Source organism: Gopherus evgoodei, chromosome 3 (genome assembly GCF_007399415.2).
Source record: "Gopherus evgoodei ecotype Sinaloan lineage chromosome 3, rGopEvg1_v1.p, whole genome shotgun sequence".
NCBI lineage: Eukaryota > Metazoa > Chordata > Testudines > Testudinidae > Gopherus > Gopherus evgoodei.
The window spans coordinates 74435753-74457713 of NC_044324.1; the positions used below are offsets into that span (position 1 = coordinate 74435753).

Here is a 21961-nt window from a genome sequence, read left to right on the forward strand (position 1 = left end):
GAACTTGGGGATCTAAAGGCAGAGGAGGCCTGGAATTACTGCAGAAAGCTGCAAAAATTATCAGAAGCCTGCATCCCAAGAAAGGTGAAAAAATCATAGGCAGGAGTTGTAGACCAAGCTGGATGAGCATCTCAGAGAGGTGATTAAGAAAAAGCAGAAAGCCTACAAGGAGTGGACGATGGGCGGGATTAGCAAGGAAAGCTATGTTATTGAGGTCAGAACATGTAGGGATGAAGTGAGAAAGGCTAAAAGCCATGTAGAGTTGGATCTTGCAAAGAGAATTAAAACCAATAATAAAAGGTTCTATAGCCATATAAATAAGAAAAAAACAAAGAAAGAAGAAGTGGGACCGTTAAACACTGAGGATGGAATGGAGAATAAGGATAATCTAGGCATGGCCCAATATCTAAATAAATACTTTGCCTCAGTCTTTAATAAGGCTAATGAGGAGCTCAAGGATAATGGTAGGATGACAAATAGGAATGAGGATATGGAGGTAGATATTACCACATCCAAAGTAGAAGCCAAACTCGAACAGCTTAATGGGACAAAATCGGAGGACCCAGATAATCTTAATCCAAGAATATTAAAGGAATGGCACATGAACTTGCAAGCCCATCAGTAAACTCAGGGGTTGTACTGTACAACTGGAGAATTGCTAACATAGTTCCTATTTTTAAGAAAGGGAAAAAAAGTGATCCGAGTAACTATAGGCCTGTTAGTTTTACATCTGTAGTATGTAAGGTCTTGGAAAAAATTTTGAAGGAGAAAGTAGTTAAGGACATTGAGGTCAATGATAATTGGGACAAAATACAACATGGTTTTACAAAAGGTAGACCGTGCCAAACCAACCTGATCTCCCTTCTTTGAGAAGGTAACAGATTTTTTAGACAAAGGAAATGCAGTGGATCTAATTTACCTTGATTTCAGTAAGGCAATTGACATGGTTTCACATGGGGAATTATTAGTTAAATTGGAAAAGATGGGGATCAATATGAAAATTGAAAGGTGGATAAGGAACTGGTTAAAGGGGAGACTACAACAGGTCACACTGAAAGGTGAACTGTGAGGCTGGAAGGAGGTTACTAGTGGAGTTCCTCAGGTATCAGTTCTGGGATCAATCTTATTTAACCTTTTTATTACTGACTTTGGCACAAAAAGCGGGAATGTGCTAATAAAGTTTGTTGATGACACAAAGCTGGGAGGGATTGCCAATACAGAGAAGGACGGGATATCATCCAGGAAGATCTGGATGACCTTGTAAACTGGAGTAATAGTAATAGGACGAAATGTAATAGTGAAAAGTGCAAGGTCATGCATTTAGGGATTAATAACAAGAATTTTAGTTATAAATTGGGGACACATCAGTTGGAAGTAACAGAGGAGGAGAAGGACCTTGGAGTGTTGGTTGATCACAGGATGACTATGAGCCGCCAATGTGATATGGCCGTTAAAAAAGCTAATGCAGTTTTAGGATACATCAGGCGAGGTATTTCCAGCAAAGATAAGGAGGTGTTAGTATCGTTATACAAAGCACTGGTGAGACCTCATCTGGAATACTGAGTACAGTTCTGGTCTCTCATGTTTAAGAAGGATGACTTCAAACTGGAACAGGTTTAGAGACGGGCTACTAGGATGATCCAAGGAATGCAAAACTTGTCTTATGAAAGGAGACTCAAAGAGCTTGGCATGTTTAGCCTAAGCAAAAGAAGGTTGAGGGTGGATATGATTGCTCTTTATAAATATATCAGAGGGATTAATGTTAGGGAGAGAGAGAAATTATTTAAGTTTAGTACCAGTATGGACACAAGAACAAATGGATATAAACTGGACACTAGGAAGTTTAGACTTGAAATTAGACGGAAGTTTCTAACCATTAGAGGAGTGAAGTTCTGGAACAGCCTTCCAAGGGGAGTAGTGGGGGCAAAAGACATATCTGGCTTTAAAGACTAAGCTTGATAAGTTTATGGAGGGGATGGTATGATGGGATAGCCTAATTTTGGCAATTGATCTTTGATTATCAGCAGGTAGGTATGCCCAGTGGTCTGTGATGGGATGTTAGATGGGATGGGATCTGAGTTACCACAGAGAATTCTTTCCTGGGTGCTGGCTGATGAGTCTTGCCCACATGTTCAGGTTTAACTAATTGCCATATTTGGGATCCAGAAGGAATTTTCCTCCAGGGCAGATTGGCAGAGGCCCTGGAGGTTTTTCGCCTTCCTCTGCAGCATGGGGCATGGGTCACTTGTTGGAGAATTCTCTGCAGCTTGAGGTCTTCAAACCACAATTTGAGGACTTCAATAACTCAGACATAGGTTAGGGGTTTGTTATAGAAGTGAATGGGTGAGATTGTGTGGCCTGCATTGTGCAGGAGGTCATACTAGATGATTATAATGGCCCCTTCTGACCTTAAAGTCTATGAGGTATTAGAATTTTCCTGTACTCATTCATCCCACCTCTCAGCTTATTGGTAGGGCATTGGCCTAGGTGACATCTTTTACCTCTCTAATTTTAATGATTCTACTATTTTTACTACAGTGCTGTGAACAGTGCTGCTATAGTGCAGTTTAATAAAACTCAGCACCGTTGTCTCTGATTTTGCAAACTAATGACAGAACAGATGCAGTTGATGTGGGGGTAACCAGTTATAAAAGAAGTATAGGAATTCAAAGGGGAACAAAGCTGTTATATTTGTGAATTGAACTTTTTTTCCTCCAAGAAAAATCATGAAAGTTTGGAATGCCAAAAATATGAAAGACGTGAAAAAGTGAGGTTAATTGAGCTCTCACGTTTCCTTTATTTTAAGTAACTCACAAGCTATTAAATATATAACCACCACTTAAAACACATAGGTTTCTTTAGTTTGGCATTTGGAATGTTTATGTTTCTTTAGTTTGGCATGTGAACAAAATGAGGTAAGAATGGCTCATGAAGTCTCTCAGCAACTTCAAATTTCTGACCATTGCTGATAGCATTACAGATCACAGCATCTGTGACATAAGCTTTATGCCTGTGCATAAAATCGATTTGATGCAACATAGCTAAGTCCATGCAAAAGTCTGATATAGCTGCAACAACATCAGGAAAATATTATTCTTCATAATGTTAATCTTTTTTGTTCCCCTTTAAAAAAATTTCTCCCTGAATATTACACTAACATCAAGCATACAAGTATATATATTATATACACACACACAAATATTAACTAACGTTATTTAAAAACATACACACAGTCATGTTTACATGAGAAACATAAAAAAACACAAGTAGAACATTTCTCTTCTATTTTTGTTTTAAACGGCTTGTTATAAAATCTCTTTAATACAAAAGACGCTAGAAATTATTGTCTCCAGTAGGGATAACATAGGGACTATGCACCTGATCTTGTTCCCACTGAAATGACATGGGAATTTTGCCGTTGACCTCAATGTGAGCAGGATTTGACACTAAGCGCCCCTGTATTCATAACCTACACACTCTTGTAATAATCTTTGTACAAAATATGCCCTGGGAGGTATCATTTGAAAACTAATAACTCACTGATCATTAATAGCCTTCAGTGATGTAAGTAAGTGGTGGATATTAAGAATAATGGACATATGCTGGAATGATTATTAAAATCTGTTCAAGCTAGGCATGTCAGAAGGAGTTGGTAAACAGGCCTGCTTACACAAAGGAATGTACATTAGATTCTCTGACCAGCCCAATCATCAGGCAAAGACAATGAAAATCTATTTTTACATATTAGGTAAATAAACCTATTAGCTAACAAGTGGGAGAAGAAGGAGCATGAAGCTTCCTTTACCACCAAACTCCATTTCACCTTCCTCACAGCTTGAATAAACTTTACTTTGAGGGGTAACCTCAGAAGAATCCCTATCAAATGTTTACTGGTCTATCAAGACAGGGAGCTGAACCTCAAGTGTTAAGCAACTGATTCAACTGATTGTATACAATATTACTACATTATAAAAGTATATAGAACGAGGTCTTTTCTGAAAATTAATGACACTGGTAATTAATATCACTGTGAACTGTATGTATTAACACGACATCAGGAATTATAGATACTCCTGGATATTAGGCTGTACAGTCTACCCATGCAGGAGGGAAGAAAAGGGAAACCAGCACCCTCTACCTTTGTGGAAGGTCCTGACAGAGAGAAAGTCGGCGATGCCTGGGAAGGAGAATGACTGGTAACACTCCTAGAACAAGGCCTGTAACTAGCTAAATTAAGTTTTAGACTTTTAGATGCACGTTTTCACTTTTATTTCCTTGTAGTCCTTTATTTCTTTTACTTAGCATCACTTAACCTATGTCCCATTGTTAACATGTTTGTTTTATTTTATTATGAACCAACCCAGGGCAGTGTTTAAAGGGAAGGGTGTATTCATCCCAGTTAAGTTAATAAGCTGTGCTCTGTATTTGTGTCTTTAGAGGAACAAATTAACCATATTATTTCTCTGAACTGTCCAGGATTGGGTTGGATATTGCAGAAGGCACACTTTGGGGAAAATTCAGGACTGGGAGTGTGTTGGGGGTCACTCTGCTAGTAGTAACCAGGGCTGGTGGAAGCCAGCATAGAGCTATGGAGCTGTAGAAACACTGCTAGTGTCAGAGCTGCTGAACCTGGGCTGTCTAGCACACAAGCACTTAGGGTGTGACCTGCATGCTAGTAGGCTGCTTGTGAGTGGCTCAGGTTGGGAGCTACAAAAGAAAATCACTGTGAAACACCTTGGGTTACAGGGCAGACAGTAACACATCCCTTACTGGTCTGGGTTGTACCTCCGAAATGTTACCTAGAAATGTTAAGTATGTAGGTATTAGAAAAGATAGTTAATAGCTTCAGCATATCCAAAAAGCTGTTTCTGCATCTGGCTGATGCCGAATGATGAGCATAATTTTAACACTGCTCTTATAGCAAGGAAAAATATTGTATTACCTTAACTATTAATCCTTTTGAGTCAACCATCCATATCTTTTTGATGGCCTCATGTTCAGGTGTTCCTTCTTTTTGCATAGCCATAATAACCAGATTTGCTATCCCAAGGGCAGCCTTAAAAGGAGAAAGGGGAAAAGAAAATTAATATATGAAACTGGAAAAGAAAGAGAATGCAATAACATATGATACTATTTTTTCTATTACTTTAAAACTGTTAATTTCAGTAACAATTAAAGCTGTACAATGATATTTTCATAAATTAAACACACCAGAAAATGTATCTTTTACAATGCTGGATATGGTGGTAATAGACATCATATAAAAAACAAAGATAGTCAGATTCATGACTGAGTTTTATTATGTGTACGCTTCCTCTCCTCCTCACATAATTAATGGAATCTGCTGTTTTACATTAGACAATAAAATATGATAGAGAATCAGAACCCCATGTGACTACTCTACTACCACCAATAAAGTTTGGTTTGAATAAAAATAAGTTTATTGAATTTTTTAAAACCAGCCCAATATATTTGTATAGAGTGGAGTGCAGCGGTGGTACTGAAGTGAATATGGTCTCTGAGCACTGCAACCCCACACATGTATTATCTAGACAATGGAGAAAGCAGGGAGAAGCAGATGATTACTTATGTGGTACTTCATTAGGTATTCAGCTCAGATTAGAAGATGTCTCAGTTGTTTCAGTTCTGCTTAGGTAGTATTCAGGCACAAACACATTCATTATTGAAGAAGAATTCACTAACCATACATGATTATCTGGTTTTCACAACACAGTTTAAACAGTAAAAATAAATATAAATAAATAAACCCAAAGCTAATATAAAACAAACATACCCAAATGATACTCAAGATTCCTTTTAAAGAATAACAATTTAAATAATATTTTATAGACTCCAAAGTACACTAGTTAAATTTTGACTGATGTGACCATGCTTTCTTTTGTGTTTATACAGCTCTTTGCACATTGTGGGCACTATTGGAAATAAATACCAACACTGAATTTTTTAAGATGAGTTTTAACATTTATTCCAACATCTTTGAGAATGCAGTAGGATTTTTATTTTCCTATAGAAAACCTTTATTTTTGTTTTAAATTTCAAGAACCTACACAACACATACTGCACTTTAAGTAATATACAATCCCATTAGTATTTGAATTTCAAGTCATCCTTAAAAGTACCCATCAAAAAGGCCTATCTTCTCTTATCTACTACTCATGTATTCTGTAACTGTAGACTGTTGGGTGTTCTCCCAGAAAAAAGTTCCATTTTTCAATTCTTTGTCCAGATGCATGTATTATTACTGGATTCTAGTTATATTTCTTTTGACTTATACACCTCTACCCCGATATGCTACCCCATATTACGCGGTAAAGCAGTGCTCCGGAGGGGCAGGGCTGCGCACTCCGGAGGATCAAAGCAAGTTTGATGTAACGTGGTTTCACCTATAACACAGTAAGATTTTTTGGCTTCCGAGGACAGCGTTATATCACGGTAGATGTGTATCACAAAAAATCCCAATGGAATACTGAATAATTTTGAATATCAACCCAATACAAACATTAACCAGTTTGCTTCTTGTTCTCCACTATGCAATTTCATTGAGAATCAAATGGAGCCCGCTTTTCCTGCCCAACAACAGTTTATTGTTTGGGGTTTTGCTTTAGAAATATACAGTTTTATTCTGAATAAATTCATAGGGACAGAGATTGTGTCTTCCATTGATTTGTACAGCACCAAGCACAATGACAGTGCTAAACAGAAAAATATTTAACCAGAGATTCTTCCATTTGCTCAATATGGAGCAAAAGCTGGGGAATGATCTTTGTGCATAAAGGTTGAAAGCATCTCTAAAGTCTCCGATACATTCAGATCACAGATGCAGATCTTGATGCTCTATGTGGGCCTGATCTGATCTGGTAGGTGCTAGTGGTTTTATTTTCCTTTAAAGTCAGAATAATCACAGAATCATAGAAATGTAGGACTGGAAGGGATCTCAATAGGTCATCTAGTCCAGCCCCCTGTACTGAGGGGAGACTAAGCATTATCTAGACTAGAACATTCCTCACAGGTGTTGGTCTAACCTGTTCTCAAAAACTTCCAATTCCAAGTTTCCACAACCTCCATGGTTAATTTGTTCCAGTGCTTGATTACCCTGACAATTAGGAAGTTTTTCCCAATTTCTAACCTAAATCTCCCTTGCTGCAATTTAAGCCCATTGGTTCTTATCCTGTTTTCAGTGTATAAGGAGAACTATTGCGTCCAATGAAGTGGACTGTAGCCCACGAAAGTTTATGCTCAAATAAATTTGTTAGTCTCTAATGTGTCACAAGTATTCCTGTTCTTATTCCACATGATCACTTTCCTCTTTATAACAACTTCTTATATACTTAAAGATTATTATCATGTACCCCCTCAGTCTTCTCTTCTACAAACTAAACAAACCCAGTTTTTCAATCTTTCCTTGTAGGTCCTGTTTTCTAGGTCTTTAATCATTTTAGTTACTGTTCCTCTGGACTTTCTCCAATTTGTCCACATCTTTAGCGAAGTGTGGTGCCCAGAACTGGACACAGTATTCTAGTTGAAGTCTTATCAGTGCTGAGCAGAGTGAAAGAATGAGGTAGACACTTAGGCAGGCACAGACTGATCAGAAATTGGGTTTCTTCATAGGAGCTGCCCACTCCTAACACTCCTGCAAATACATTCCAGAATGTTTGCTTTTTTTTTGCAACAGTAGGACACTGTTGACTCATCTGTAGTTTGTGATGCACTATAATCCCCAGATCCTTTTCACAGTACTCCTTCCTAGGCAGTGATTTCCCATTTTGTATATGTGCAACTGATTGTTCCTTCCTAAGTGGTGTACTTTGCATTTGTCCTTATTAAATTTCATCCTGTTTATTTCAGATCAGTTTGTCAAGATCATTCTGCATGCTACTAATCTTATCCTCCACAGCACTTGCAACCCCTCTCAGCTGGGTATCATCCTCAAACTTTATAAGAGTTCTCTCTATGTCATTATCCAAATAATTTATAAAGATATTGAATAGAACTGGACCCAGGACAGATCACTGCAGGGACCCACTTCATCTGCCATCCTGCTTCACTGTGAAACATTGATAACTATTCTCTGAATATAGTTTTCCAACCAGTTGTGCACTCACCTTATGTTAGATTCTTCTAGGCTATATTTCCCTAGTTTGTTTATGAGAAGGTCAGGTGAGACAGTATCAAAAGCGTTACTAAAGTAGAGAGATATCACATCTACTGCTTCCCCCCATCAACAAGGCTTACTACCCTATCAAATGAGGATATTAGGTTGGTTTGATTAAATTTGTTCTTGACAAATCCATGTTGACTGTTAATTATCACCTTATTATTGCTTAGGTGCTTACAGACTGATTGATTGATTGATTGATTGATTATTTGCAGCATTATCTTTCCAGGTATTGACTGGTCTATAATTCTCTGGGTTATCCTTATTTCCCTTTTTATAAATAGGTAGTATATTTGCCCTTTTCCAGTCCTCTGGGATCGTTCCTGTCCTCCACAAGTGCTCAGAGATAATCACTAGTGTGTCAGAAATCTCTTCAGCCAGTTCCTTGAGTATTCTAGAATGTATTTCTTCAGGACCTGCCAGCTTGAAGACATCTAATTTATCAAAGTAATTCTTAACTTGTTTGTTCCCTATTTTATCCTCAGATCCTACCCCATTTACACTGTTGTTCATTATGTTAGTCGTCTGATCACTACTAACTACGCTGTCTGACATTATTTGGATGTGCTTGGATCGGATTAGTAGGAAGAAGGCATTGCAGGCTCGATGGACTGCCCTGAGTTCTAGTATATTGATATGCATTCTGGACTGCTGAGGGGTCCAGACGTCCCGTACCATAAGATCATCTTTATGAGCACCCGTACCTAAGAGGGAGGCATCAGTAATGATGGTTGCCTTGGGAGTCAGCGTGAGGAAAGGGATCCCCACCAAACTTTCTCTGCTTTTGTCCACCTTACAAGAGAGTCCAAAACCCTTGACAGAATTGTCACCTTGTTGTTGATGTTGCCCCACTCTGATGAGTATACGGAGAGAAGACAGTCTTGTAGGCAATGAAGATAAAGCCTGGTAAATGGCATCATGTGTGTGCATGAGGCCTATCAAAGAGGGAAAGGAAAGTTCTGATTGAAGTGCAGAGTCTGATGGTAACTTGGTGCGTGAGAGCACTCATGGCCTGAAACCTCTCAAGAGGTAGATAAGCTCTTGCTGTGGTTGAGTCCAACATCAACGTATTAAGTTTATGGATCTCATGGAGGTAAATATGGAATTTTTGTGGTTGAGGTAGACACTTAGGCAAGGCAGCAGACTGACAGAAATTGGATTGCCTGCTGGATTTCTTCATAGAAGCTGCCCATCAGAAGCCAATTGTCAAGGTATGGGAACACAGTAAATTCCTCTCTTCTCACCAAAGCTGCCACTACTGAAAAAACAGGGTAAAGACCTTGCTGCTCTGGCCAGTCCAAAGGGGAGGACTCTGCGTTGGTAATGGTCTTGACCAAAGAGGAATCTGTGGAATGGATGAATGTCTATTTGAAAGTATGTGTCTTCCATGTCAAGAGCCATGAACCACATAACTTACTCTGAAGAGGCAATTACTGATGCCTAAGAGAACATGTGGAATTTTAGTTTTCAGATGAAAATGCTCAGCATTTGTAGGTTGAGCATCGGCCTCCACTCCACATTTTTCTTCGGGAAGCGGGAAGTAAGGGGAATAATTGATGTTTGATATTGAAGTTGAACCCTTTCCATGGCTCCCTAGAGAAGAAGTGAGTCCAATTCCTGTCAAAGAATCTCCTTGTGAGAATGATCCCTGAAAGGGAAGTGGGAAGGGTGTTTCTGGGTAGGATTTGCCTGAAAGTTGATCAGATAGCCAACGTGAATAACTACTAGTATCCATTTATCAGTAGTTAAGGCCCTCCAGTTGTCAGCAAATTAGATGAGGCAGCTTCCAAAAAGTTGAGGCAGAGAATGAAGAAGATTCAATAAAGGGATGCAGGCCTAGACAGTCCTGCCAAAATAAACTCTGACTGAAGGTTAGAGTAAGATGTGGTGGTGGACATTGCAGAGGCTGGGTTCCTGGGTTTATAAATCTTCTGTCTCTACTTAATGGCTCCTGAGGACATTGATGATAAAAAGGCTTAGGAGGCAGCCTCACCTTCTACCCCTGTGTGTGATGTTTTCTCTTGGGGATGGGTATAGATGCCAAGTGAGAAAAGAGTTGTCCTTGAGGGAGTGGAGAGATTCATCTGTTTTCTTATGGAACAGATTGATAGCATCAAAGGGCAGATCCTGGATGGCACTATGAACCTCTCAACGGAAACTTGAGAATTAACCACAAGTCTCTTCTCATAGCAATGGCCGTAACATTCCCCTAGACACAATATCTACCACGTCCAGCACTGCCTGGGTGGAAGTCTTGGCCACCAATTTGCCTTTTTCCATTAATGCCTGGAGGTGGGCTCTATCCTTCTCATGGAGCTTGTCCTTAAAATTTAGAAACTGGTAAAATCATATTTGGCAAAGCGGGCCTGATAATTTGAGATCTCGAGTTGGAGGAAAGTGAAAAAGAAGACTTCTCCCAGGAAGTCAAGCTGCTTCTGTCCCTTATCAGAAGGAGTAGCCTTGAAGTGTGGCTGCTTGGATCTCTCTGTAGCCACCTGCACCATCAAGGAGTTGTCCATGGGGGTAAGAATAAAAACTCTCCCTCCCTAGATGAAACAAAGTAACACTTCTTGGCCCTCTTAGGGATAGGAGCACAAGAAGCAGGAGTGTGCCGAACTGTCTTTTGCTGGGTCCTTGATGGCCTCATTGATGGGGAGGGCCTCTCAACCTGGACAGGAAGGCTGAAAAATGTCTAGTAACCTGTGCTGAGGCTCCTGGACTTCCTCATCTCAATCTCCAGCACTGATACCATCTCATGCATGAGCTCCTGATCTTGGTGATATGGCAGAGACAGAGAAGATGGAGTAATTGTCTCATCTGGTAAAGACAATGAAATCACTCCCAAAACTGTCAGAACCAGCTCATCACCTTCCTCAAAATACTCAACAGGTATGGTTGGGGATAATCAATGATAAATAAGGCTTATGCACCAGTCCTGGGTGTCCAGAGTAGGGCTTCCACAGCCTCCAGTAGGATGGATCAACTGACAGGAGAGCACTCCATGGCATAAAGTACCACTCTTGTCTAATCATGTCTGGCTGCAGGCCAGAATCGTGATCTTCTAGGGCTTCTGTCCAGGGCCACCTTTACCCAGAGTTTCAGGGCCTCCTGTGGAGCTTCCAACTCACTGGAAGAAAAGGCCAGATCCTGGACTACCAGTATAACTGATGGTACTGATAGCTGTGTATGGATGCTGGTGGATGAGACAGGAAAATTACTCTGAATCCTTGAGAAAATCTCTTCCTCTGGTGTAACAACATACCTAAATAGAGATGGTCCTGATAAGAGGAGTGAATGTGGGTAAGGGACAGCAAATATGTCCTCTTGGGAGATAACCTCAGTTCGCTCTGGTGGAGTAGTCGAAACCAGAGTTTCCCTGGTCACGGGTAAGGTGGATCCATCTGGAGATGTGTTGCTGTAGGTACAACAACAGCTCTAGATGTGGATGGGAACACCAGAAGCTGTTTATCTTGAGCCTTTACCACTGAAATTGATGCCAGACCAGCAGATCCATATCCTTGCATGCCACTTTCTTCTGCCAAGAAGATTTACTCAGGCTTAAGTTCTTAACGCCAATACATGCAGGTTCTCCTGACTTTGATGGGATAAGGGAGGCTTCCTTTCTCTTCAGTGCAATCTTGGACCAAGATGGTTTGTCCCTATGTCTATGAGAGTGCCTGTGACGGAGTCAGGCTTGACTACTTACTGCTCAGTGGCACCTCTTCATGGCTCATCTGGGGAATTAGCTCACCACTGCCCACACCCTGTGAGGTGGTCACTCAACCCATTGTTCTGGTCAGGAGCCTCAGAGCCTCTCCTTTGTGTCTTAGCCCTCTGGCCAAATCACCATCATCCTTCCCTTCCTGAGTATTATCAGAATCTCCTTCCTCAAAGACTCAGGCCCTCTCCATATACACTGAGCTGCTTGCACCATTCCTGCAGCAACTGGCAGGGGAACATGAGCTCTTCCTGTCTATTCCAGGTTAAGATCCAGAGACCCTCAAACCAGCAGTTCAGGTCTATCCCTTTCAGAATGTACTGTTCCTTCCCTGGACAGCTCCCTACCTTGCTCTTTCTCAGTCTTCTGTTCTCCCCCTTGTATCAGGGAGCATTACTGCAGGCTTACCTCATTGCAGTCCCCATCTATTGTGAAATTCCTCTCTTTATAAACCCCACCCAAGTCCTTCCCCAGCTGGATTTCATCAGCAATTAGGCTTTAGCACACCTTGCCTTTCCTCCAGGTACAACCTACAGATTAATTGGCCTAATATACCCCTTCAGACCTTGTGTGAGGTAGACCACCTAACATAGTACCCCTTACTTTCATGGGAAGTTTTTCTTAGAACTCTTAGCCTCTATTTCTGACCTTGTGCTCGAAGAGGCACTGCCCACTTGCTTAGATTTATGTACGGGGTCAGTCCCCAGCTTGGACCTGATTGGGGTCTCATTGCCTTCTCCATCGGATGTTTCATTAGCCTCAGCTCCTGACCCTCACAACTTCTGGGGGGAAAGGAGTGGCAGATGCTGGACTTGGCTGAAATGTGAGACTCCCCCAGGCAACAGAAGCAGTGTTGATGTTCATTGGGCACAGAAAAGAATTGAGGGCAAGAAGCAGTTTTTGAACCCCAGAACCCTAGCATTATCCCAGCATTCTTGCGGGGGGAAGAGAATATTTCCTGGGGAAGAAAAGGGGGGAAATAACTAACTACTAAAACAATTATATACAAAAATACAATATATTTTCGGGAATGGCATAATACAAACAAATCTCAGGACACCAAGGATTCAGACCATGCAGCACTTAAGACTGAACCGGAGAGGCACTGGCATGCAGCAACCTTTAAGCCCTCAGTTCAGCGCACAACAAGAACTACTGAGCACATGTGGGCCAAAGAATACTGATTGTAAAAAATTCCAGATTCAGGTGCATGGTGCTCATGGGCACCCACACGTGAAATACACATAGAGGCTATCATTCAAAGAACTTGACATTTTAATACCGGACTATAATTTAGCCCAAAGCATCCTATGAAAATATCCATCTTGATCAGATGAACTAAAGGAGTTTCAACAAAGGGTACATTTGAAGTAAGAAAATAATTTTTTTTGCAGGTGATAGGATGCTTATTTGGTTAAATAATACCAATTATGGATCATATACATGTAACTTGTTCTGAAATAAAAGCAAGGTTTTCACATGAGAAGCTTCCTTGCTGTGTAATTAAGATACCTCTCCAGCTCCCTGGAACAGTATAGTATGATCTGACAGCTTGTTCTCAGTGATGCGCAGAGCTGCTAGAAGACCTGCAACAGCCACAGCCGCTGTTCCTGAAATACAAAATGAATTCTTTTGACAACTCTTGAAATAGTCATTGCAAAGCTTTAAGTAAAAATTATCAATGATTTCAAAGCACTCATATAGCTAAAAGATGCAAATACTTGCGAGTGAGCAATTACAATATAGATTGGGAGTCTTCTTTGTTTTGCTTTATTTTGTTTTTATTAAATCAAAGAGATAAACGAAACTAAGAATAACTTCAGAATAAAGTAAAATAGAAAGATTATGATCTTGATTCTAACCTCAGCTGTGTTAGCATATACTCTATCTTGCCAACCACACCACCTTATGCCGAGAGTCATTTGATCAGATCAGGAGCTGAGCAAGATGACACCTGGCCAGGAATGGGAAATGCCAACTCCCATTGGCAGGATGCACACTAAATGAGACAAGAGCTCTATAGAGATCTTTGCTTCAATGAGTGTGTAACATGAAATAAGAGAGGTTATTTACCTCTTACAGTAACTGGCGTTCTTCAAGGTGTCTTTATCTACATGGATGCCACTGTAGTTGTGTTTGCCCCATGCAAGTGAGCCGGAATCTCAGTTGCAGCGTTCCCTGGGGCTGCACATGCACATAACGCATGCTCTCACACCGCTCCCAAGGGCAAAAAGGGCAGAGCAGCTCCAACCACCACTCAGTTCCTTCAGCAACACAGAATATCCCAGTTACTGTAAGGTAGGTAACCTCTCTTTCTTCTTCCAACAGTTGTCTACATGGATCCCACTGTAGATGACTGACTAGCAGTTACCTATCAAAGAGCTGGGTTTTAGGACTCCTATTTAAATAACATCTGTAGGACAGCCTTGCTGAATTGGGCATCTGATCTAGAAGCTGCTGCAATGGAGTAGTAATTAGTAAAAGGTATGAACAGAACCCCAAGTAGGTGCCCTACAAATCTCAGAAACAGGAACTTCCCTAAAACAAGCTGCAGATGTCACATTAGCCTTACTAGAGTGCACCATAACTCTAGAGGGAAAGGGGAGTTTATTTCCAGCACAGAAGATCTTAATGCAATCTGAAACCCACTTCGAGAGGCCCTGAAAGGACACAGTCTGACCCTGAAACCTGTTACCAAAAGCCCCCAAAAGTCTGGATGATATACGAAATGGCATTGTTCTAAAGAGGTACAAGGACAAAGCTCAGAGAACATCAAATGTATGAAATCTGGTCTAAGCAGGATGTTTATGTGACTAGAGGAAAAATACGGGCAAATATATAATTTGATTTATATGAAAATCCAAAACAATTTTCAGTAAGTATGTTGGATGAAGTTTTAATGAAGTACTGTTGTCAAGGCCTATATTTCACTCATCTTGCAAGCTGAAGTGACAGCTAAAAATGCAGTTTTCATGGAAAGATGGAACAACAAAAACAATGATATAGGTTCAAAGGGAGAGTTTATTAATGCTAGAAACACCACATTCAACTCCCATGTAGGAAACATTTCCTTTACTGGTGGAAATACATGAGTCAACCCTTTCAAAAATCTTGATACAGTAGGATGGAAAAAAAACAGAATGACTCCAACATGTGGAGATTGTGACTGATATACATAATTGAAAATCCTGACTGCTTTAGCAACAACAGGTAGTCGAAGATAAAAAAATCGGAAGACTCCCAAAGTTGAATGTCTTTCAATAGTCCACAAGCAAAAACAATTCCATTTCGTTTTATATGTTAGCCTTTCTGCTCTGAATCAGAACCTTCGGAACTGCCTTGGAACATCATCTATCAATGGAATTTAACCAGGTAGCTTCCATGCTGTCAGATATTGCGCACCACCAGATCATGATTCTGAAAAAATGTATGGAAGAATTGGAAGTGGAAAGAGTGGATCTATTGACAGGTCAGAAAACCAAAACAGATTTGCTCAAACATTATATTATCAGCCTTATCTTGATGTATTTTCCTCGGAATTAATTACAGTGGGGGGAGAGACACAGCAGAACCTTTCCCCACCAAATCAGAAAAGCATCTGCCAGTGAACCTCGACTCAGTCCTTTTTGGGAGAAAAGTGGGGGAAAAGACGGTTACTCACCTTTGTAACTGTTGTTCTTCGAGATGTGTTGCTCATATCCATTCCAGTTAGGTGCGCCGCACGTGCACATTCGTCGGAAAACTTTTACCCTAGCAACTCAGTGGGCCAGCAGGTCGCCCCCTAGAGTGGCGCCACTATGGCACTTGATATATACCCCTGCCGGCCCACCCGCTCCTCAGTTCCTTCTTGCCGGCTACTCCGACAGTGGGGAAGGAGGGCGGGTGTGGAATGGATATGAGCAACACATCTCGAAGAACAACAGTTACAAAGGTGAGTAACCGTCTTTTCTTCTTCAAGTGATTGCTCATATCCATTCCAGTTAGGTGAATCCCAAGCCTTATGTAGGCGGTGGGGTCGGAGTGAAATGTGGCAGAATGAAAACTGCTGAGCCAGAGGCTACAGCATCTCTTGACTGTTGAATCAGGGCATACTGCGAAGCAAAGGTATGGACCGAGGACCAATGGAGCTGCGCGACAGATCTCGTGGGTAGGAACACGAGCCAGCAAGGCGGCAGATGAAGCCTGAGCCCTGGTAGAATGCACGGTGATGTGGCTTGGGGAAATATGAGCCAAATCATAACAAGTGCAGATGTACGCCATCACCCAAGATGAGATCCTCTGAGAGGAAAACAAGCAAGCCCTCCCTTTGGTCTGCTACCGTGACAGAGCTGGGACACCTTACGAAATGGTTCTGTCAGCGCAATATAAATGCGAGCACTCCACAGATGTCCAGGGAGTGCAAGGGTTGCGCCCATTGCGTTGAGCTGTGGGTAACATGAAAGGCCGAAACCACCTTAGGGAGGAAAGCCGGGTGCGGTCATAACTGCACCTTGTCTCTGTGAAACCTAGTGTACGGCGGAACCACCGTAAGAGCTCTGAGCTCGGAGACCCGTCTGGCTGATGTAACAACTACGAGCAAAGTTGTCGTCCAAGACAGGTATAGAAGAGAGCCGGGCGCGAACGGCTCGAATGGGGGAGACATAAGTCTGGTTAAAACTAGGTTGAGGTCCCAGGTTGGGGCTGGGCAGCGCACTCGAGGGTGCAAGCGCTCCAAGCCCTTGAGGGACCTCGAACCCATAGAGTGTGAGAACACGGAACGTCCACCTTAGCCTGGCTGGAAGGTAGAGATGGCTGCCGAGTGTACCCTCAGCGACGATACCGCCAGGTCCTGCCGCTGAAGGCCAGAGGCAGGCCAAATAGAGGGGATCAAGACCTCAGTAGGAGCAAGATCGAGCGTATTGCAGCTGTAGAAGAAACGCTTTCACTCGGCCCGGTACGTTGACCAGGTGGAAGGCTTCCTGTCACCCCGGCTCAGTTACGCAACAGCCACACTGTGAGGTGAAGAGGCTGCAGGTCTGGGTGACAAAGCCTGTCGTTGCCCTGAGTGATGAGGTCTGGGTGGGGTGGCAGGGTAATTGGGTCGGTTATTGACAGGCCGAGCAACGTGGTATATCAGTGCTGCCTGGACCACTCTGGAGTGATCATGATGATGCGCGCTCTGCCCCTGCGGAGTTTGAGCAGGACCTAATGAACCAGTGGGAACAGTGGGAAGGCATAAAGGAGTTGGCCTTTCCACGGCATCAGGAATGCGTCCAAGATCGATCCCGAGGAGAGACCTTGGAAGGAGCAGAACATCTGGCATCTTCTGCTCTCGCGGTGAGCGAACAGGTCTATGTGAGGAAACATCTCCACTTCTGGAAAGCAGAACGCCTCACATGGGGCAGAGTGATCACTCGTAAGACAGGAAAGACCTGCTGAGCCAAAGCGCCAAGACGTTCCGAACGCCTGGGAGAAAGGACGTCATCAGCTCCATCGAGTGGGCCATGCAAAAATCCCGGAAATGGATGGCCTCCTGACAAAAAAGGGGGGGAGAACCATGTCCCTCCCTGGTTATTTATGAAGCACATGGCCGTTGTGTTGGCTGCAGACACCAAGATACCATGGCCTCGCAGCTGCCGCTGGAACCCCTGGCATGCCAGGCGGACCAGTCTCATTTTTGGGGCATTGATGTGGAATGCCAGCTCCCGAGAAGACCAAAGGCCTTAAGCTCGGAGGTGACCATGAGCACTCGAGCAGAGAGATGACGCGTCCGTCGTCAGGGGCAGTGAGGGCTGGGGCGGATGGAACCGCATCCCTGCCCACACCAGGGAGGGAGTTAGCCACCATTCTAGGGAGCCTAAGGTGCTCGAGGGAACGGTGGCTACCATGACCATTGGCTCCCTGTCCGGGTGGTACACCGAGGTGAGCCGGACTTGGAGAGGACGGAGGCGGAACTTGGCGTGTTTGGTTACAAACTTGCGGGCAGCCATGGACCCAGGAGACTGAGACAAGTACGAGCCGAGGTCATTGGGAAAGCCTGCAGACCTCGGATGATTGTTGCCATCGCCTAAAACCGCAGTTGTGATAAGCAGGCTCCAGCTAGGTAGGAGACCAGCTGGGGACAGAAAGGCCTGCGTTTGGTCGCTGGCATATGCATGCTGAGAGAGCGCATTAGGACCCTATTGTCCATCAGGCTTCGCAGCCTGGGGCTGTCTTTGCCGCGAAGAGGCCTTTACCAACAAAGGGTAAATCCTGAATGGCATACTGCAGCTCCAGCCGGAGGTTTGAAACCTGAAGCCATGAGATGCACCTCATGGTGACAGCAAAGGCCTGAGTCCTGGCTGCTGAGTCTGCTGTGTCCAACGAGGCTTGGAGGGGCGCTCTGGGTACCTTTTTCCCCCGTCCTCCAAGACGGCAGCGAACTCTTGGCGGGAGTTTTGAGGGAGAAACTCCATAAACTAAACTACCTTCACCCAGGTGCTATAATTATAGCAGCTAAGCAAGGCTTGTTGCTTTGCTACCCAGAGCTGCAGGGCCTCTGCAGAGTACACCTGGCGGCCAAGCAGGTTCATTCGCCAAGCCTCTTTCGGTTTCGGGGCTAACAGACTGAAAGACTAGTGAGCAGAGAGGAGAGCGGACAGACGAGTAGTCGTACCCCTTAGAGGGCCCCATACCGGGTCCTCTACCTCTGGGACCTCCTCCACCTCAGGTTGTCGGGGGGCGTATCAGAATCGTGGTCCTGAGCATAAGATCTGCGCATGTGGGATGACACGGATGCGTGTCTGGATGGCCATGGAGGTACTAAAAGAAGGCACGGGCAGAGTCTCTGACTCTATCGGACCTTGCCTAACTCGGCACCGGGGACCGGCACCGGGAGGCGTACCGGTACCTGGAACGAGATTCAGACCTGCAACCAGAACGGTGCCGGGAGGTCGACCGAGATCTCGAGGCTCGGGGAGAGGCTACAGGAGTCAAGGTACCTGTCGCGGTGCCGGGAGTCGGAACGGTGCCGATCGCGGGTCGGCGAACGGGATACCGACCGGTGCGGCAGTGCGACCAGTACCGATGAGGAAAACAGTACCGGGACTGCAAGTGGAGTCGGGTGTGCCGACGGGACCTGGAGTGTCTGCGGGACCGTGATCATGAATGGTGCCGCCCTGCGGTGCTGACAGAAGACGGTCATATGAAGAGACTGTATTACGCGCACCGGCGGTGCCGGGGTCAGACAGCATCGACTCTGTCATGGCAATGAGATCCCTCGCCGTTGGTAATGTCTCCGGCATGGAGGGAACAGCAGGCTCAACCACAGTGCATACTGGGGAGCTGTCAGGCACCGGATTCGACGGCCCTCGTGGGACCGGGATCGACGGTACCAAGGTCGTCAGAGCTTCAGTAGGTGTCGGTGCCGGGCGATCCGACTTAGACGAGCTCTCTGGCTGCAGTGTGGTCGGCACGGAAGCAGCAGGAACAATAAGTTCAACCACGGCGCGTGCCGGGGAGCTGACAGGCACCGGATTCGACGGCCCTTGTGGGACTGGAATCGACGATGCCGACATTGTCGGTGCCTCAGAGGTGTCGGTGCCGGGCGATCCGACTTAGACGAGCTCTCTGGCTGCGGTGCAGTTGGCACGGAAGCAGCAGGAGCAGTAAGCTGAACCATGGCGCGTGCCGGGGAGCCGTCCGGCACCGGATTCTACGGCCCTTGTGGGACCGGGATCGACGGTGCCGACATCGTCGGTGCCTCAGCAGGTGTCGGTGCCGGGCGATCCGACTTAGACGAGCTCTCTGGCTGCGGTGCAGTTGGCACGGAAGCAGCAGGAGCAGTAAGCTGAACCACGGCGCGTGCCGGGGAGCCATCCGGCACCAGATTCTACGGCCCTGTGGGACCGGGATCGACGGTGCCGACGTCGTCGGTGCCTCAGCAGGTGTCGGTGCCGGGCGATCCGACTTAGACGAGCTCTCTGGCTGCGGTGCAGTTGGCACGGAAGCAGCAGGAGCAGTAAGCTGAACCACAGCGCGTGCCGGGGAGCCGTCCAGCACCGGATTCTACGGCCCTTGTGAGACCGGGATCGACGGTGCCGACGTCGTCGGTGCCTCAACAGGAGCAGTAAGCTCTACCACGGCGCGTGCCGGGGAGCTGTCAGGCACTGGATTCAATGGTCCTGGGGGACTGGAATCGACGGTGCCGATGTCATCGGTGCCTCTGCAGGTGTCTAAGTCAGATTGCCCGGCACCGACGAGCTCTCTGGCTGCGATGCAGGTGGCACGGAAGCAGCAGGAGCAGGGGGCTCAACCACGGCGCGTGGCGGGGAGCCGTCAGGCACCAGCAGGAATCGTAGGCTCTCTCGACCTCAGAGGAAGGGAGCGGTGCCGAGTCGACTTCGGTGCCGGCGACGGCCGGTGCCGAAAGGCCTTGGCAGTACCGGCGGGGTCCGGTGCCGAAGAGGCGCTTCTGCCAGCCGCTTGATCTTCGCTCGGCACCAAAGGTGGAGGGGTAAGTGAAAGTACCGCTCCTTTTTGTTCTCGGCTTAAAAGCCTTGCAAATGGGGCACTTAGCTGTCAGGTGTGATTCCCTGAGGCACTTCAAATAGGAGTCGTGTGGATCTCCCTTCGGCATCAGCTTCTGGCAGGCCGAGCCCATTTTAAAACCCGGTGAGCCGTGCATGGGCTCCGGCACCGGGTTCATGGAAGGGGCTACTTCCTGAACCCCGCTAACTATTACTAAACTAACTATGTTAGCAAAGAAAAAACCTATAACTATACAAATATATATATAAAAGGATTATAACTGCATAACTATATACGAGAACTACGAGTAGCTAGGGAAGTGGAGGTCAGCTAAGCCGCGCTCCACAGTTCCAACGACCGACACGGGCGGTAAGAAGGAACTGAGGAGCGGGTGGGCCGGCAGGGGTATATATCAAGTGCCATAGTGGCGCCACTCTAGGGGGCGACCTGCCGGCCCACTGAGTTGCTAGGGTAAAAGTTTTCCAACGAATGTGCACGCACGGCGCGCACACCTAACTGGAATGGATATGAGCAATCACTCGAAGAAGAACTTCTTGTTTACAGTGGTAGCAAATAAGTCTATTGAGGGAATCCCCCAGCTCATGAATATTTGATCCAGAATCAAATCTTTCAGTTCCCTCTGAGGAGTGACCGAGCCCTTCCCACTTTTTGTGAGTCCCTGGAAAATGAAGTGGTACCAGGTCTTAGATCCCCACTGCTCCCCAGTCCCTGTCTCTTTGTGAACCGGAGCCACTAATAGGGAGGTTTGAGAGGGAGTTCTCCAGGTGAAGGAAGAGCAAATACGGGACCCTTGAGGAAAGTGGCAGTCTGTAGTGTGTGTTTGTGTTTGGGGGTTACTGGCTGTGTGCTGAGCTTGTGTTTGTCTCTGTCTGTCTGTCTGCCTGCCTGTGTGTGTTTGTTTGTTTGAAGGACTGTGTGCTGTGGCCTGCAATTGGAAGCTGTGAGCTTCTACACAAGTTTTAAAATCTAGAAGCCTCTGTTCATTGGCTGAGCCTTAGCCAGGGGGTGGGATTATCAGGGAGACCAGGGCTTTATAAAGCAGTGAGTCAGCGACCAGGGAGCTTTGCGACCAGGGGCCACTAACAGGGAGTTTCAAGAGGGAGTTTGAAAGGGGAGTGGGAAGATGTGAGGGACATGTGCCACTCTTTAAAACCTTTAAACTAAACTATAATCAAAACTTCTTGATTTAAACAAAAACCCTATCATTAACCTAGATACCTGTAGGAGAGAATACAGGCAGAAGCCCAGCAGCAGAGTGGGGGCTATCCTGTTTATTGCACTCAGTGTAGCATGCATGATTACTTGCCCTGTGGGCAGGTGGTGTATGTGTGCATTCCGTGCAAGGAGCTCCTGGCCCTCAGAGAGACGGCATTCAGGCTTTGGAGGCCAGGGTGGTGGAACTGGAGAAGCTAAGGGAGGCAGAGAGGTATGTTGATGAGGCTTTCTGGGACACTGTGGAATTGTCCCACCTCCAGTCAGACAGCCCCTGCTTTGTTAAGGAGGATGAAAGGCTCAGGGAAGGACAGCAGTCAATGGGAGCAGAGGGAAACCTTCCCATA

General features: G+C 45.1%; 1 protein-coding gene across 2 annotated transcripts in view; it reads right to left on the minus strand.

Annotated features, from left to right (window-relative positions):
* The window catches only part of ME1 (malic enzyme 1), a 353342-nt gene that overhangs the window by 50854 nt on the left and 280527 nt on the right, over positions 1–21961 (minus strand). For both annotated transcript variants that reach the window (XM_030555825.1, XM_030555826.1), the window contains exons 8-9: positions 13407–13504; positions 4943–5056 (exon numbers count right to left, since the gene is read on the minus strand). In XM_030555825.1, coding sequence (XP_030411685.1) covers positions 4943–5056; positions 13407–13504 — 212 coding nt within the window. The remainder of the gene's footprint in view (positions 1–4942; positions 5057–13406; positions 13505–21961) is intronic.